This window comes from Acomys russatus, chromosome 29, assembly GCF_903995435.1.
Source record: "Acomys russatus chromosome 29, mAcoRus1.1, whole genome shotgun sequence".
Taxonomy (NCBI): domain Eukaryota; kingdom Metazoa; phylum Chordata; class Mammalia; order Rodentia; family Muridae; genus Acomys; species Acomys russatus.
In genome coordinates, this window is record NC_067165.1 from 35,820,562 (window position 1) to 35,838,258 (window position 17,697).

General features: G+C 53.2%; 1 protein-coding gene across 1 annotated transcript; it reads left to right on the top strand.

The window, feature by feature from the left end:
• The first annotated feature begins 59 nt into the window (after positions 1–59).
• On the top strand, positions 60–16,899 carry Fam131c (family with sequence similarity 131 member C). The gene is made up of 7 exons (XM_051171568.1): positions 60–227; positions 10,737–10,852; positions 12,938–12,973; positions 13,219–13,312; positions 15,312–15,494; positions 15,931–16,041; positions 16,599–16,899. Exons 1-7 carry the CDS (start codon positions 206–208, stop codon positions 16,853–16,855), a joined length of 819 nt encoding a protein of 272 aa, XP_051027525.1. The 5' UTR covers positions 60–205; the 3' UTR covers positions 16,856–16,899.
• Positions 16,900–17,697: the final 798 nt, after the last annotated feature.

The window sequence follows — 17,697 nt, forward strand, 5'->3', positions numbered from 1 at the left end:
CCCGGGTCCCCGCCCACCACGGTGTCTCCGGGCCCTGGCAGCTGCGGGCGCGGCGCGAGGCGATCGGGACGCGGCGGCCGCAGCGGGGACGAGGACCCAGGCGCTAGCGGAGGACGACGAGCCGCGCGGCCCCGGCCCGTGGAGACATGAGCGCGCGGCCGCCCGCCGCACCCCAGGCGCAGTGGCCCGGCCCCGCCGCCCCGTGATGGGATCCTGCGTGTCGCGAGGTGAGGACCGGGCGGCCGGGGACGCGGCAAGGGGCGCGGCGAGGCGCGCGGCGGGGGGGGGGCACCAGCGCGCAGCCGGGGAAGCCCACGGTGGGTGTCCGCCCTTCATGGACCAGCCGCGCCCCAGAGGACACAGTGCCCCACGGGGACAGGGCTTGGGAGGGGGCGGGCAGGGCGAGAACGGGCAGAGGTTTCCGCACCCCACGCCCCACTCGGCACCTGGCAGGTGGCTTGAGACAAGGTCCTGGTGCCATGCTTCCTTCCCTGCAGCTACACGCCTCCTGCAGTGTGCCTGAGAGGGGAGGGAGGCTTCCGGTTCTTTCTGGTCCGCTTATGGGCCACTGAGCTCCAGGAAGACAAGCAGACCTCGCTCCTGCTCCTCAAAGACACTGGCCTTCCTAGCCGGGGATCCCGTCCCCTCCCTGTGCCTGTGTCTTTAGCCCCAGAACACCCCTGGCAGGAAGGGGTCCATGGGAATGAACAGGTTTATCAAGGCTGGCTCTACCCTACCCTCATCCCTAACTTCATCCCCACCCCCACCCCTGCTCAGGGGCCAGGGGAGGATACAGAACAGCTGATGTTCCCAGTAACCCCTGGGCGTTTGTCTCTGACCTGGCACTTTGGTAATTCCAAGGTGATTCCAGAGAAACGGAGTGACTTTCCTTTATCTGTGGGTGGTTGGTGGGGGGGGGGGGCGGGAGAGGAGGGGCACTGTTTATAAATGGGGGACAAAGGATCTTTCGCAGAGTCCGGGGTGGGGGTGGGGGGTGGAGCATATTTTAGAAAACAGCTTGGGAGGTGTAGGGACATGCCTGTAATCCCAGAACTCAGCAAGTGGAAGATCGAGTGTTCAAGGCCAGCATGCAGAGCATAGAGTTTGAGGCCAACCTGGACTTTGTGTCAAAACAAAACAACCCCCCCCAACAAAGAGTTTGGGCCATTGTCCCACTTGGGACTATTACCCACTGGAGGGCGGTGAGGGGGAGTGCTGAGAGTGAGAGACCCCAAGGACTTGGAACAGCCGTTCCCTGATCACTCCAGCCATTTACCCGGGCATGGAAGGGTAAACTGGCCTTAGCGTGGGGCGGGGCAGGCCCTGGAGGGGACCTTGGTCTGGGGAATTTTGAAAAGAAACCCTCCCTCATCCTTTGTACTCTATGGGTGGGTGGGGGGGCTGTTCTGCTCTCAAGTACCTGGGGGTGTATTCCGGGAACTCACTCAGAGTGTCCCTGGAAGGTGTCAGCGGTGGGGTCATGGGTCGGGGAGGGGAGGAGCAAGGTCAGGCTTTGTGAAGGTAGTTGAAGCTGATTGATGACAACACGGTACCTCCTGGGTGTCAGGCACTGAGTTAGACACATCGTGGAAAATCCAGGACAGCACCTGGTCCCCTGAGACCTGAGGAACCCTGCATAGCACCTGGCCAGCAAAGCAGTTCTCAAAGTGGAGAGAGATGAAGGGTCTCCCCCTCCCCCCCAAAAAAAAACCCGCAAGTCTCTGGGAAGTCTCCCGTGGAGGCAGTTCCAGGTGTGAGGTGTCCAGATGTTTCCTCAGTGCCTAGGTCCCTTCTCCATCCCTTGGCCAACCCATGCCCAAATGCACTGGCCTGTGAGGATCCTCAGAGTACAGGATAGAGGCTAGAGAGCAGGTATGTCTGCCAAGGTCACACTGTGAGCCTGAGGCCCAGGTCCTTCAACTCCCATGCTTCCTCCATGTCCCCCTCCGAACCAGGGCAGTTTGTGGCCACACTGGCTGGGACATACTTTTCTTGCATCCTGGGCTTCCGGAGTGCCACTCCCAGGCCAGCCTGTATTGTCCAACTGTAGCAGGAGTTGAGAGATGTGGGGGACACACAGAGAGAGGACAGCCATTCTTGGGGAGACTCAGCAGGTGATCTCTACATGCTCTTCTGTCACTTTGTCCTGACAGTTTTGTGGCTCACTGGGTTCTACTTTAAAACTTGTAGGCATGAAAGCTAATGGGTTATATACTGTGATGGTCCCTGTTTTTTACAAATGAGAACACTGAACTGCCTTGCCTAGGGCCATAAACTGGGAAACAGTAATGGCAAGGTTCACGTACCCAGGTCGTTAGCCTCAGCAGCACGCAGCCAGCTGTTGGCCTTGTGGAACCCAGGCTGCCCTGGGTCCTCAGTCTCTACCTCTGCACGCCGCTGCCAGATGTTGACCACAGCGCCCACCCGCCAAGGGTTTGCGTGGGCCATTTTCAGAGCCTGCAGTGGAGGCCAGGGATCGTGAACTTTGCACTGCCGCCCCCACGAAGCCTGGGGCCTGACACCAGACACCAACTGGGGCTACCCAGTCCCCCTCCTCCAGGTCCAGGCCACGCCTGAGAGATCCACCCTAGCCATCAGTTAGCCTCTGTTGCTGAGCGGGGGCTCTAGGGTCCCCAGCCTGCAGTTCCTGCTCCTAAGGATGTGATCTTACCAAGCGGAGCTGGACCGGTAATGGTGTGAGAGTACGGCATTGGGCGGGAGAGGGTCTCAGTGTAAGCACACCCCCATCACCAACACAGGCACCATCAACACCCAATTGCCGTTTCGCTCATGGGGCTAGTGCGTCAACCTTCCTGCAGACAATTGTCCAGGCCTTCTTGGTGAGAAAGGGTTGCCCTCCTGCCTTTGAGGAAACAGTAGATACGAGGCATTTGTCCTGAGGATAGTGGAAAACTGACCACACACACACACACTACATTGTGTGTTCCTTATCTATTTCTATTTTTCATTTCTTATATATATATTTTTTTGAGGGGGGGTTGTTTGTTTGTTTTTTCAAGACAGGATTCCTCTGTGTAGCTTTGGCTGTCTTGGACTCTCTTTGTAGACCAGGCTGGCCTCGAACTCACAGAAATCCACCTGCCTCTGCTTCCCCAAGTGCTGGGATTTAAAGGTGTGCACCACTGCACCAGGCTTATTTCTATTTTTTCCAATGTTTAAATTTATATTTATTTATTTTCTATTTTTTCAATATGGGGTTTGTCTGTGTGTAGCTCTAACTGTCCTGGAACTTGCTTTGTAGGCCAGGTTGGCCTCAAACTCATAAAGATCGGCCTGCCTCTGCCTCTCAAGTGCTGGGATCAAAGGCGTGCGCCTCTACGTCTGGCTATTATTTATTACTTTTGAGACAGTCTTATTCCATGGCATTGAACTCAAGGTCATCCTCCTGCTTCCATCTCCCAAATGCTAGGGTGTTTGTGTGTGCGCACACGTGCACACTTCCCTCACTAGACTTCTTCAAACGTAAAACTGTGTCCCTTCCCCTCACATTGAACTCCCAGAGGGCAAGTCCCATCTACTCTTTCATGTTTGAGGAGCTATGTCTGTCCTACTTATCTTTTTTTTTTTTTTTCCTTGTTTAAATAGGGTCTCCAGGAGCCCATGCTAACCTTGAACTTGTTATGTAGCTGAGAATAACCTTGAACTTCTGCTTTTGAACTTTTGCCTCCACCTCCCAGGTGCTGGGATTACAGGCATGTGACCACCATGCTAAGGGACTGAACCCAGGGCTTTAACATGCTAGGCAAGCATGCTGTCAACTGAGGCACAACCAGAGCCTCTGGCTCATCTATTTTTAAGCTGCCACTCATTGGATGCTTATCCCGAGGCAGGCTGAGCCAGGTCTTTGCTCTCCTGACCCAGTTAGTTCTCCTTGAACCTGGGAGGGAAGTGGGCTCAGAAAGCAGCAGAGCCTCACCCCAGGTCACCCACCTGGCAGTACAGAGAGGCCGACTCATATCCAGGTCTGTAGGCCCCAGCGCTGAGCAAGGAGCCCCTGTCCTCTGTGTTCTCGGAGACTCTCTGCTTTCCCCCAAAGCACTTGGGACGTGGCCAACTGTCCAGAACAAATTTCTGGGATAACTCAGAGGCTTCGTGTATGGTTGGGTTTTGCTGGCACTGGTAGCAGCTGGCAGTGTGGGACAGATAGGAAAGCTCTGTCTCTGGGTTCCTTTGTGCTCACCGTTGCCCCCTGGTCCTACACAGCTTCTCTGTCTTCCTCTCCCACCACAGCCTTCTCCTCCAGCTGGCCAGTCAGCCTCCAGGCCTCCCCTGTCCAGTACACTGGTTGTTAACAGGGCAGACATTGACCACGGGAGACTTTCTGCTGAAGGGTCAAACATCTGCTTGTGTCTAAAAGGCTATGTCCTGAGGGGCCCTGCCAGCGCTCCTGCTGGGAGCAACCTTGCAGTGGGTTCTATGGGAGACTTAGGAAAGAGTAGATAAGGCTTGCCCTCTGGGAGTTCAAATTGAAGGGAAGGGACACAGTTTCACATTTGAAGAAGTCTAGTGGGGGGAACACACACACACACACACACACACACACACACACACACGCACACACACCACAGGAAAAAAAATGACTGGTGATCCTACTCTGAAGATCATCACTTTTTGGTGGTTGGACTTTCATCCTGCCCCCTCTTTTTAAACCCTGACCATGCCACTCACTACCCAGTGCCTTGGGCAAGTCGTTTAGATGGTCCAGGACTTTATTTTCCCATCTGTCAAGTGGGCATGCTGCTACCTACTTTGCAGGACTCAAAACAAAGTCACAGGTGAGGAATTGGCTTGGTGCCTGACCCGGAGCAGATGCTTAATAAACAGGGGGTGTGTCCTCATAGGCCAGATTTCTCCCTCAAGGGAGTCACCTAGTTGGCTTAGGCCAACCTGGCAGGCTGCCTAGAGCTGGTGAGATTGGAGTAGGCTGGGCCCCAGGAGGGAGGCGGATAGGGAAGGAGCTAGGGTAAGTGGAGGCTTGGTTGGGATACAAAGGGATCCCCAGGAGCACCTCTGAGCTCAGACACCCAGAGCATTACATGGGCCAAGGTGGTTTGGGAGGGCACTAGAGGATGACCTCTGGCAAGCTCTAGGGCCTGCTGTCCTGACAGAGAGGCCAATGGCTCACATTCACTGCTTTTCCCCTGTAGGGACCAGAGGGTCCCCAAGGCAAACTCCAGTCCAGGAACAGAACACAGGAGTCCCACTGTCCAGAAAGACAAACTGAGGGACAGGGACGACAGAGCAGTTTCTCTGAAGGAGCCTCAGCCATGGCGGTAGCTTTCTCACTGTAGCCCTAAGTACACATGGATGAGAAGTGGGGCACACACATGAGGAACACAGGACTGTGGTCCAGAGAACTAAGCCCAAAGCTGCTTCTGTCCAGAGCCAAGGCCAGCTGGAGGGACCACCTGGTACACCCATTTGCCACAGGTAGCTGGCTCTTTGGGGAAGCTGGCTTCCAGAGTGGCAGCACCAGGGGCTCTGGGCCAAGCTTGCTGCTCACTTGTTTTTTTAACTTCTCCGTGCTGCTGGCAAAGAGCCCTCTCCATTCCCTCTGCGCGGCCTCCTCCCAAGTGGCTGCAGGCTGGGTGCAGGTGACAACCATGGTGACTAATGGGCTGGGACCCAGAGCCCCAGTGAATATAGCTATACGCTCTGGACAGCTCTGAAGTGAGAGGGGCCTGGCAGGCTGTGCTTTGGATTCACTCAGAGACCAAGCAGAAAAAAGGCTGGTAGCGGAGCTCCAAAACATGAAGAGTTTATGTTAGATGTTAAGGAGAACCATCTGGGTAGTTAGGTTGACAGTCTGACTGAGGAGTTTTAGTACGAAGGCAGGAAGCATCCTGATAAGTAGAGAGGCGGAGGGAACCTCTAGATGACACCCCTTTCCTGGAAGGACCAAAATGGGCTTCAGGTTGCCATAGCAACTAGAAGGCTGTCACTCCTGTGGCTGGAGGAGGTGGGGGAGGGAACAGGTTCAAGAAGGGGGCCTCAGACTTTGAGGTCAAAGGAGTAGGGTGTACTCTGTAAAAAAAAGGGGGGGGGAGTGTCACCACAGGACTCCCTTGGGAGAGGCATCCAAAAAAGCAGGCGTTAGAGGTCCCCTCGACTGTCCCCCAGCCCTACCCTACGTGACAATGCGTTTTTCCAGTCACCAAGGCCATGATGTGGCCAGGTCCCAGCTGGGCTGAGCAGCTTGTGATTTCACCCTGAGCTGGTTCATTACCTGACGTCTCTATGGCAACCAGCCCATGACATCATGGGGCTAAAGTCTTCAGAGGCAGAAGGAGACTTTGGTAGAGGCACCTGGGTCCCAGATGGGATGAATGTCAGGCAGGCAGTGGAGGGGCTGAAGCCAGGCAGCCCCCAGCCCACCACCACCTCAGCAAACATCAGGTGTCATCTGCTGTGCTGCCTTCACCCCCTCTCATTCCTGTCACTCTTTGCTCTGTAGCTGAAGCTTCAGGGGTACCTGGGAAGTCTGGAGGATCCAGCACCCATGCAAGTAGTACCCAGCACCTCCCTGTAGTAAGACAGATGCAGGTTTTGCACAACATACAGAATTCCAGAACACTAACTTTGTGTGTGTGTGTGTGTGTGTGTGTAGTGTGTGGTGTGCGTGTGTGTGGTGTGTTAGTGTGTGTCTGTGTGGTGTGCTTGTGGGTGTCTGTGTGTCTGTGTGGTGTGGTGTTCGTGTGTCTATGTGGTGTGTGTGGTGTGTATGTGTGTGTGGTGTGTGTCTGTGTGTCTTTGTGATGCATGTGTGGTGCATGGGGTGTGTGTGTTTTATTTTATTTTATTTACTTATTTTTTATGTATACAGCATTCTGCCTGCAGGCCAGAAGAGATGGTTGTGAGCCACCATGTAGTTGCTGGGAATTGAACTCCTGACCTTTGGAAGAGCAGTCAGTACTCTTAACCTCTGAGCCATCTCTCCAGCTCCCATGGTGTGTCTTTGGTTTTTTTTGTTTTTTGTTTTCTTGTTTTTTCCCAGACAGGGTTTCTCTGTGTAACCTTGCTTATCCTGGACTCACTTTGTAGACCAGGCTGGCCTCAAACACATAGAGATCCATTTGCTGCCTCTGCCTCCCAAGTGCTGGGATTAAAGGCGTGTGTCACCACCACCCAGCCTTGATGTGTGTTGTGTTGTGTGTATATGGTGTGTGTGTCTATGTTGTGTGTGGTACATGTGTGGTTTGTGGTGTGTATGTGTGGTGTGTGTGTGGGGGGGGTATGTATACATGTGTCTGTATAGTGTGTGGGGGGGTGTGTATCAGCGTGTCTGTGTCTGTGTGGTGTGTGTGTGTGTGTGTGTGTGTGTGCGTGTGTGTACGTGCATGCTTGTACATGTGTGGTGGTGGTGATGTGTGTGTGTGTATGCATGTGCATATGTGCATGTGTTACTATGTAATTGAGCTGACTTGGAACACACCATGTACCCCAGATTAGCTTCCAACTCCTGATCATCCTCCTGCCTCAGTCTGGAGTGCTGGCATCAAAATCATAAGCCAGCATGCCTAATGGTGGCTCAGCTTTAACTTGAAAAAATGTTTTTTGTTTTGTTTTTTGAGATTAAGTTTCTCTGTGTTGCCTTGGCTGTTGTGAACTCTCTTTGTAGACCAGGCTGGCCTCAAACTCACAGCGATCCGCCTGCCTCTGTCTCCCGAGTGCTGGGATTAAAGGCGTGCGCCACCATACCCGGCCTTCAAAAATTTTCAAATTAATCTGAAAAATGTATTTTATATGTTTTGCCTGCAGGTCTGTCTGTGCACTGTGTGTGTGTATCTAGTGCCCATGGAGGCCAAGGAAGGGCATTTGCTCCCCTAAAACTAGAGTTATAGCTGGTGAGCCGTGTGTGCTGGAAATCAAACCCAGGTCCTCTGCGAGAGCAACCAGTGCATTTAACCTTGAGGGCATCTTTCCAGCTCCTTTATTTTTTCTCTCTCTCTTTTTTTTTTTTTTTTTTTTTTTTTTTGTTTGTTTGTTTGTTTCTTTGTTTTGTTTTTTTGAGACAAGGTTTCTCTGTGTAGCCTTGGCCATCCTGGACTCACTTTGTAGACCAGGCTGGCCTCGAACTCACAGCGATCCGCCTGCCTCTGCCTCCCGAGTGCTGGGATTAAAGGCGTGCGCCACCACGCCCGGCTTATTTTTTCTGTTTTACATTTACTTATTTGTTATGTGTGGTTGTGTGCATATGACATTATATATGTGCTGGTCCTAGACCAACTTTTGGCTGTCAGTTCTCTCCTGTCACCTTCTATGGCTCACAGGGAGGGAACCCAGATTAGCAGCAGGCACCTTACCTTGCTGAGACATCTCACGGGTCAAGCTTTCAAACTCTTATTTCTGTTCGTCGAGGTAAATGAGAATGGATCCCATTGGCTCATATGTTTGAATGCTTGGTTCCTAGTTAGTGGAACTATTTGGGAAGGATTAGGAGGTGTGGCCTAGCTGGAGGAGGCGTGTCTCTGGAGATGGACTTCAAAGTTTCAAAAGTCTATGCCATTTCCAGTTAGCTCTCTCTTGCTTTGTGTTTGGATCAGGATGTGAGCTCTCAGCGACTGTTTCAGCGCAGTTCCTGCCTGCCTGCTGCCATGCTCCCCTCTGTGATGGTTGTGGACTTACCCTCTGAACCTGTACTCGCGCCAATTAACTCTTTCTTCTACAAGTTGCCTTAGTCATGGTTTCTTTTAGCACAACAACAGAAAAGTAGCTAAGACAGACTTGTGGGAACAAATATATTTTGCATTTTGACCCAGTGTGTACCTCTAGAAAATTCTCTTCTGTGGGAATCCTCCCCTGCCCTCACACGAGTACATACCTCTGTGCATGTAACACACAGAAGCTTCATGACACAAGACTGAATCTCAGGCTGCTTCCGGCTCTGATAATTTCCATTTTTAATTCTTAGTGTATTGTTCAAATAGACCTGGTGAAAAGAGGGCTGAGGACCTTGTTCATTGACAGAATGCTTGCCCAGCATGCATAAGGCCCTAGTTTTGATCTTCAGCTGGAGAATACTCAAATAAATGAATACGTAAATATGCAGCAAATAAATAAGTTTCATGGATGGCTTGTATGACTACTAAAGGTCGTGCCCCCAGCCCCGCCACGGAGTCCTTCCTTTGTAGACATGGGAGGTACTGGTGCCCACAGAAGAGCAACGTTAACTCAGGGCCACACACTCAGGACTGGCACACACACACAGCCGGCTGTGCTGGGCACTGCAGAGTGCGAGCATGTGGGTTAGTCCTCATTCTCAGTACCCATGCGGTCCACTGTGCCCTGCCCTCCTTATGTCTGGGTCATGTTGGGTCAGGAGAGGACACTGGCCTTCACCTTGCCTCCTTCCTCTCCTATAGTGTCCCAGACAGCCTGGCCCCAGCCTCCCTGCCTTGGCCAAGCATCCCAGCCTGGGGCAGGTCCCAGATCCTCTGGCCTCTTTCAGAATGCAATTTGGCTGAAAACTCTCACCTTGACTAACCTATCACAGGCCTGCAGTCCCCTTCCCCCACTCCAGCCAGGCTGAGGGGTTAGCTCTGGGGCCCTGCCTCTGTTGGGACCCTGTTCTTTCCTGACCTGTTGGTGTCTGGCGGCACGGCTGGAGACAGCCCAGCTGTTTTGATCTGTCTAGTGTTCTAACTAACGCTGGCTTGCTGTGCTGTTGTCTCAACTCCTTACATCTCTCCTTTGAGGAGCCTCTCATGAGACCCTTGCTGTGTGCTGGGCCCTGTGGCAGGTGCTGGGGCTGCTATAGGCAATAAAATAGACAAAGTGGGGACAGAGGAGATAATTCAGTTGGCAGTTTTCCTACGTTCCATCCCCGGAACCCACATTAGGAGGCCAGGCATGGTAGCCTGCACTTGTGATCCCAGCGCTGGGGGCTCAGAGGCAGAGGGTCACTGGCCAGTTGGCTTAGCATATGTGGCAAGTTTTAGTACAGAGAAAGACCCTGCTAAAACACACACACACACACACACACACACACACACACACACACACACACAATAGTCATTGCTTGAAGAGCAACACCCAAGTTGCTACCCAAGTAGCCTACATTTCTCTCTCTCTCTTTCTCTCTCTCCCCCCTCTCTCTCTAACACACACACACACACACACATACACACACACACACATAGAAACCTCATCTCAAAGGAAAAAGAAACTATCTTTGTATAGTTGTATAATGTGTGGTTTTTTTTTAATTAATCTAAGTGTTACTACAAAAGAGTAAAAAACATTTAAGGCCAGGCATGGTGGCACACCCCTTTAATCCCGTTACTCAGGAGACAGAGGGAGGCAGATCTCTGAGTTTGAGGTTAGCCTGGTCTACAGAGGGAGTTCCAGGACACCCAGGGCTACACAGAGAAATGCTGTCTCGAAAAACAAAAACAAAAAACCGTATACAATTAATATGATCCTTTGCAGCTGAGGCTCATCTCCAACTTCTAGGCTTCACTGGTGCTCTTCCCCCTCATAGCTGGGCCAAGGGGTACCCATTCTAAGCCTCGCTTGTCTATAATTCTACTGATTTTTATGTTAATTTTGTATCCTGCAGGTTTACCGAGCGGAGTCTTTACTTTGTCTACATGTGAAGCGGGGATGTTCTCCCTTCCTCCTTCTCTGCTCAAAGGCCTCTATTTCTTTTCCTACTGTATTGCTATGGCTAAGTCCAGAGGCGTTTCTAAATTTCCCCTGTCATCCGTTATTTCCAGATCTGTTCCCAAGTGCCCACAAAGACTGCCCCAGGCCCCAGGGCACAGACCTCCTGAGTCGGGACCTGCCCTCCAGCCACCTACCTACCATTGTTCCAGACCATGTCGCTGGCAAGGTAACCGGCCATCTGTCACCCTCCTCCTGCCGGCCCTGGCTCCAGCTACTCTTATCTCCCTAGGGCAGGCAGAAACCACTCTCACTCCCCCTCTTCCTTGCCCCTTCTCCCTGGGCAGTAGGGGCACCAAGGGCTTCGTGTGCAGCTGGATGAGGGTCTGCATTGGGCTGGGCACCAGGGACTGGCCAGACTTATTTAAGAAAACACAGGCCCCACCCAGATTAACTCAGCCTTGCAGGCAGTGGGCTCTACTAACCCTGAATGGCTTAGCTGCTGGCAAGAGCTTCTCACGAGTGGGGGGGCAGGGGTGGTGGCGGCGGGGGGGGGGGGGGGGGGGAAGTTTCCACATAGATCAGAAAGGTATAGCAAGGAGTCCTGTTGTAGCAAGGGGTTCTGGCACATAATTTTCATCCTTGCCCCAGGGGTGTAGCTTGAATCTACCAATTGATTTTGTTTATTTGTTTTAAAATTTATATATTTAGCAGGGCACAGCATTTGGAGAGGTGGAGGCAGGTGGATCTCTGTGAGTTCGAGGCTAGCCTGGTCTACAAAGTGAGTTCAGGCCAGCCAAGGTGACACAGAGAAACCCTGTCTCGAAAAAAAATATTTATTTGTTTGTTTAAAAATATGTAATTTATATTTATTTTATGTTCATTGGTGGGTGCCTGCGTGTGTGTGTGTGTGTGTGTGTGTGTGTGTGTGTGTGTGTGTGTGTGTTTCTCACATCCCCTGGAACTGGAGTGACAGACAGATGTGAGCTGGGAATTGAACCTGACCCTCTGGAATAGCAGCTGGTGCTCTTTGACCAACTGTGCCATAAATCTCTCCAGCCCCAGATTTCTTTTTAATTTATTGTGCTTTTGTTGTTCTTGTTGGTGTTGTTGTTGTTGTTTGTTTGTTTGTTTTTGTGTTTTGTTTTTTTTCGAGACAGGGTCTCTCTGTGTAGCCTTGGCTGTCCTAGACTCACTTTGTAGACCAGGCTGGCCTCAAACTCACAGAGATCTGTCTGTCTCTGCCTCCCGAGTGCTGGGATTAAAGGCGTGCGTCACTATGCCCGGCTTCTTTTTAATTTATGTGTATGAGTGATTTCCTTCGTGTGCATGTGTTCATGACTTGTGTACAGTGCCTTTAGAGGTCAGAAGAGGGCACTGGATTCCCCTGGGGCTGGAGGTACAGAGGGTTGTGAGCTGCCTTGTGGGTTCTGGGAACTGAACCCAGGTCCTCTGGAAAAACAACAAATGCTCTTAACTACTGAGCCATCTCTCTACCCCAAAATGTGTGGGTTTTTTTGTTTGTTTGTTTGTTTGTTTGATCATTATTATTGCTTGGTGTTTTTTGTTTGTTTTGTTTTGAGACAGGCTCTCACAATGTAGTGCTGGCTGGCCAGGAACACACTAGTTAGCACAGGCTGGCTTTAAACTCGCAGAAATCTGCTTGCCTTTGATTCTCTAGTGCTGGGATTAAAGGTGTGTGCCACCATGCTAGCTAGGCCTTTTTTTTTTGGAGGCACATTTGAGTATGGTGCCTATATAATGCGAATTGTACCATTGATGTTTTGCTAGCATCTGTTGCAAATGGCAGCATGGGCAGAGAAAGAAGCCATCTTTGTGGGTTAAGCCCCCGGGCTCAGGTTTGAAAGATGGGTCAATGACTAAGAGAGCGCATTGCTCTTGCAGAGAACCTGAGTTCAGTTCCCACATTGGCTGGCTCGCTACCTCCTATAATTCCAGTTCCAGGGGATATGATGCCCTCTTCTGGCCTCTTTGGGCACCTGCACTCATGTTCATAGACACATAACGATTAAAAAAGTCCCTAATCTCCAGGCATCAGGAAATAGTGAAGGTACACGCTGCCCTTGGTCAGACCTATTACCTGCACCAACTCCCTCTCCTCCTCCCAAAGCCATCATATCCATCTTCCTGTTCTGAGTGCTGGGGGACAGCAGGGCATGTCCTGTAAAGGCAGGTAGGCCCTGCCCTCTCATAGCACCACAAGGTAGATGTCAACCCTGCAGAGGCTTCAGGATTTAGCCACGTGCCCCTCCCTCCTCAGCCCCGACTGATGCCCTTTCTCCTCTTGCTTCAGGACAAGCAGATGGATTTCTGTTGGGATCCATGGCAGGTCAGTGTGCTTGCCTTCCCCGAGTCCAGCCACCACCGTCCCTTCCTCTGCTGTGCCCAGCCCAGGCCCACAGCCCTGCCAACCCAGGGAAGGAAGTCTTGTGAGAATAGATAGGATCTCCCCTACCTCTCTCTGCCGGGTCCCTGGCCACCACCTGATGAGTGGGTGCTAACAATGGTCTTGGGGGGGAGGGGTGCCCTCTAGTTGGCTGTCCTTCCTGCCTACCCCTTTCTCTTTTTCTACAGAGATGCTTCCAGACCACCAACGGCTACATATCCGACTCTAGAGCCTGCCCCAGCAACTACAGTGTGGCAGCCCTGGCCACCTCATCCCTTGTGGGTAGGTCCCCACAGCCTCCCCTCAAGCCCTTAGAGATTGCAGGCTCCTCCCCAGGCATGTGCTGCCGGTGACAAAGAGACACAGTCGTGCTGGGTTTATTTTCTAACTGCCAGATTCCAGGCTGGGTCCCTTCTCTCAGGAGTTGAATTGCTGAGTTTTTATGCCCTGGGGATGCCTCAGAGGGCAAGGTGCAGGTTCTGAGTGTCTGACTGCGTGGTCTCCCACGTCACCTTGGCTCTTGTTCCCTGGAAGCGGAGCCTGAGGTGGGGACTGTGGCCCTGGGGCATTGCTCTTGGGGAATCTCTGGGGAGTGAAGGAAGCGCGGGAGCCTGAGGATTTTGCTCTGTGAGGACTTGGTTGCGGTTTGTGGGAACTCTCCCTGCCTCAACCCACGGAAGCTCTGCAGCATGGTAGCCTGAAGACCAAGTGTCTGGACTTGATTGTGCTGCCTGTTCAGGCCTCAGGTGTCTGTGAGGAGGAACGTGCCACCTTGAGGGCATGAGGTGGCGCCCGAAAGCTGTGGTAGGTCCCTGAAGAAAATGTGGGAGTGAGCCAGGAGCGGCACACCCAAGGAGAAGGGCTTGCAAGACAGGAAGGGGATCCAGGATGCTGTAGCCCTAGGCCCTCAGCCCAGCCTACCAGGCCACAGTTTTGCCCCTCACGGCAGGCTTCCACCACACCAGGCCCTTCCATGTTCCCAGAGGGCCTGGCTGCTTCCCTCCATCTCTCTCTGCAGCCTCCTCCACCTGAGACATCTGCCATCCGCCTCCCCTGCCCTCAAGAGCCTGAGAAACACCACCTCTTCCCAAGTAGTCTGCAGTCCAGTGCCCGACTGGGGGAGCAGGTCTCCCCTTCGTCCTTACCCCATCATTCCCATGATCACGGTCTCTCATTCCTACGGATGCCTCACCTGTCCATGGAACTCTCTAGGCCTTGTGCCTGCATGGGTTTAGGGGTCCTGGAGATGCCCAGATCTGTTACTCACCTCAGTGGAGATGTTGTGCTGTTCCTGCCACCTCCTCTTCACCTTCCACACCCAGCCAGTCCACTCATAAGCTCTCCTGTCTAGCCCTTCCTTGCCTCCTGCTGGGCCCCTGCTATGTCCCTTAATTGTCCCTCATCTCCTATCTCCACCCTCGAACTTTAATCTTTCAATTGGGATGTGATTGAAATCCCAAGGAACAGGCCAAATCTACCTCTTCCCTGGTCCACGTCTAGCTGTCGCTCTCCGTTGCTGTATGAACAATACCGAGCCTTCACCTTGGCTCTCTAGCCCCAGTCTGGTCCCTGAGGGGCTCCCAGCCTCTTGTCCCTGTGTCTCACCCTTGATTGTGTTGGTGTTATGCCAGCTCTTCTGTGTCTTCAACCTCATTTCACCTGTGAAACAGCTGTCAGCCTCGCTACCACCTATCCCACGTCAGTAGGCCTTAAGAGCACAACTCTAGGCCACTTTCTCCGGGTAGCACTCCCAGAGTGCTCCACTTTCCAGAATCTCACTTGGCAGAGCTGGGAGCACAGAGAAACACCCCCCAGGACTGTTTTTGTTTTGGTTTTGGTTTTTTGAGACAGGGTTTTTTAGTGTAGCCTTGCCTGTCCTGGACTCCCTTTGTAGACCAGGCTGGCCTTGAACTCACAGCGATCCACCTGCCTCTGCCTCCTGAGTCCTGAGATTAAAGGCATGTGCCACCATGCCTGGCCTGTGGGACTGTTAATTCATGAGTGGAAGGTGCTGGGCCAGAGAGAAACTGAAGGACATGGCCATCCTTTATGTACAGACCCCGCCTATTTGTCTCTCCCCTTCCCAAAGTCTTATTGAATCTAGATCAGGTTTCCAAACCATTCCTTTCTCCAACTGGCCATCAGGCTGGGGAGGGCACAGGGTAGGATGCGGGCACTGTGAGGGACTAGTCATGGTTAACGAATGGCCCGAGGTATTTGGGCACCATAAGCTGGGACTTACGTTGGGACGGTCACCTGATAGCCATCCATGACCTCACAGGGGTGGTACAGAGCATCAAGGACCACATCACAAAGCCCACGGCCATGGCCCGTGGCCGAGTGGCCCACCTCATTGAGTGGAAAGGCTGGAGTGCCCAGCAGTCAGGCTGGGAACTGTCCCCAACAGAGGACGAACATTACTGCTGTCTCCCAGATGAGCTGCGGGAGGCACGCTTTGCTGCAGGTGAGTGGGGGTGGGGGCACGGGGAGGGCGGCCATAGGCTGGACCTACAGGACTAAAGCTGGGTCTGAGCAAAACAAACGCAGTGAAAGCACAGGATGGCGGGCAGGGCACTAGGTGGCTTTATTTCTTTCCTTCCTTTCTTTTTCTTTTTCTTTTTTTTCTTCCTTCCTTTCTTTCTTTCTTTCTTTTTTCTTTTTTTTTGGAGACAGGGTTTCTGTGTGCAGCCCTGGACTCACTTTTGTAGATTAGGCTGGCCTTGAACTCACAGAGACCCACCGGCCTCAGCCTCTGCCTCTGCTGGGATTAAAGGCATGCACCACCATGCCCAGCCTCAAGGTGGCGTTCTTTATCATCTGGGCATAGAGAGGCCCATATAGGCATAGAGTGCCCCCTTCCCACCCATATGCTCACTGAGCCTGATCTTGCTGTCCCCCAGGTGTTGCTGAGCAGTTTGCCATCACGGAGGCCACTCTGAGTGCCTGGTCCTCTCTGGATGACGAAGAACTGCAACCAGAGGACAGTACCCAGGGTGCCTTCCAGCTCCAAGGTACAGTCAGGGACACCAAAGCAGGGTGTGGGGGGGGGGGGACAGCCTTCAGGCTAACACCTAGCCCATTCAGGGGGGCTTCTTCCTTTCCTCTTCCCCCTTCCCCATGGCTTAGATCTGTCCTCAGTAATTTGGGGCTGGCAGTCCCAGCCTGCACTTTCCCAGGGAGTTCCCTGAGCACAATGGAAAGACTGGGTGGGGTGTGGCTTGAGTTGGCACTAGGTGCATTGTGGGTGCTGCTTTCCCAAACCTAGGTCCTGGCAAAGCGTCCATTGGTTTATCTCACTTGACTTGCCCTATGATCCGGATGGTAGGGGACAGAGGACCCGAAGGAGCACCCATTGTCCCAGTGTTCACTTCCTGCTTATTATCTGTTCTGCTCCCTGTCATAGGGAGAAAACTGAACTCAGACAAATTTGGAGACCTGTCTGAGGTCACACAGATTTAACAGTGACATAGCAAGTCTCCTGACTCTTGCCTGGCCTCCCACACCCAGGGAGGTAGGGCTCAGGATGCAGACTTCCATCTCTCCTCTGTACCCCGTTTCGTTGTTCTAGACCTAGAGAGCGTCTACCTTCAGGACAGCCTCCTGAGTGGCCCTTCACAGGACGACAGCCTCCTCGCCTGCTCCCCTGGCCTCACCCTTGATGATGGCTGGCCCTCACCAGAGGAGCCCCCCAGCCCCACCCAGCAGCACCGGCAGCGGCTGCCAGGGGCCCGGGGGCCTGATGGCGGAGGCCACCTGCACGGCTCCCTGCCGTCAGTGGACAGTGGCTCTCTCTCAGATGAAGAGGATGACGTGTTCTACAACTGAGGCAAGCTGGCCAGCCCAGCGTCTGCGGACCCTGCTGTTGGGAGCCCAGCCGTACGAAGGCGCCGGGCTAGCGCTGGCCATCTCTTGACCCCTTGGTACAAACACGGAGTGGAGGGTGGCAGGGATGGCGACCCGTCATTCTTGTGGACCCCTCAGTGCCTCTGTGGACCTTCCCTCCACAGTGGGAGCCCCCTACTTTGTGTACTTGGCCCCTCCAGGGCCTCTGCCCACAGCCTGCACCAGAACTCTAAGCAGATGCCAGGGCAGTGAGCCCCAGGAGAGCTGACAGTATGGCCCATGCGTGCGAGAGGACACCATGGAATGATTGGGAGGATCCTTTGGAGAGGATCTGAGGAGGCGACCTTGACCTGGGCTTAGCCCCTCCCCTCTCTGCGCATCTGCCACGTGGAAGATGGGACTTTGTTCTGGTCAAGCCATTCCTAGACTCTCTTCAGTCTCTGGACAGTTTGTCTGTCCTTCCTCTCATACCTGGTTCCTCTGCGACTCCCCCCGCCCCCATGCTCCCCAGCCAAGAAGACCCACGGCTCCTCCCTCACACCCCCTTCTCCCACACAGAGTTCTCTGGTGACATTAAAGTAGTGTGTCCATCCTGGATGAACTTGACCCGGTCTCCTGGGAAAAGGCATGTTGCTGAGCCCTGGATGAGGGTCTGAGGGTTAAGGAGGCCTCCTGCCTCTAACATACAGACACCTGAGGGGCCTCAACGGAGGAGGCCCTGTGTGTCTTGTTGCTGCAAAGAGCCACGCCCAGGGACCCCACTTTACCACCTGCACCACAGCCAGCGAGACCGAGTCCGGAGGGCAGGACCGCACATACAAGGC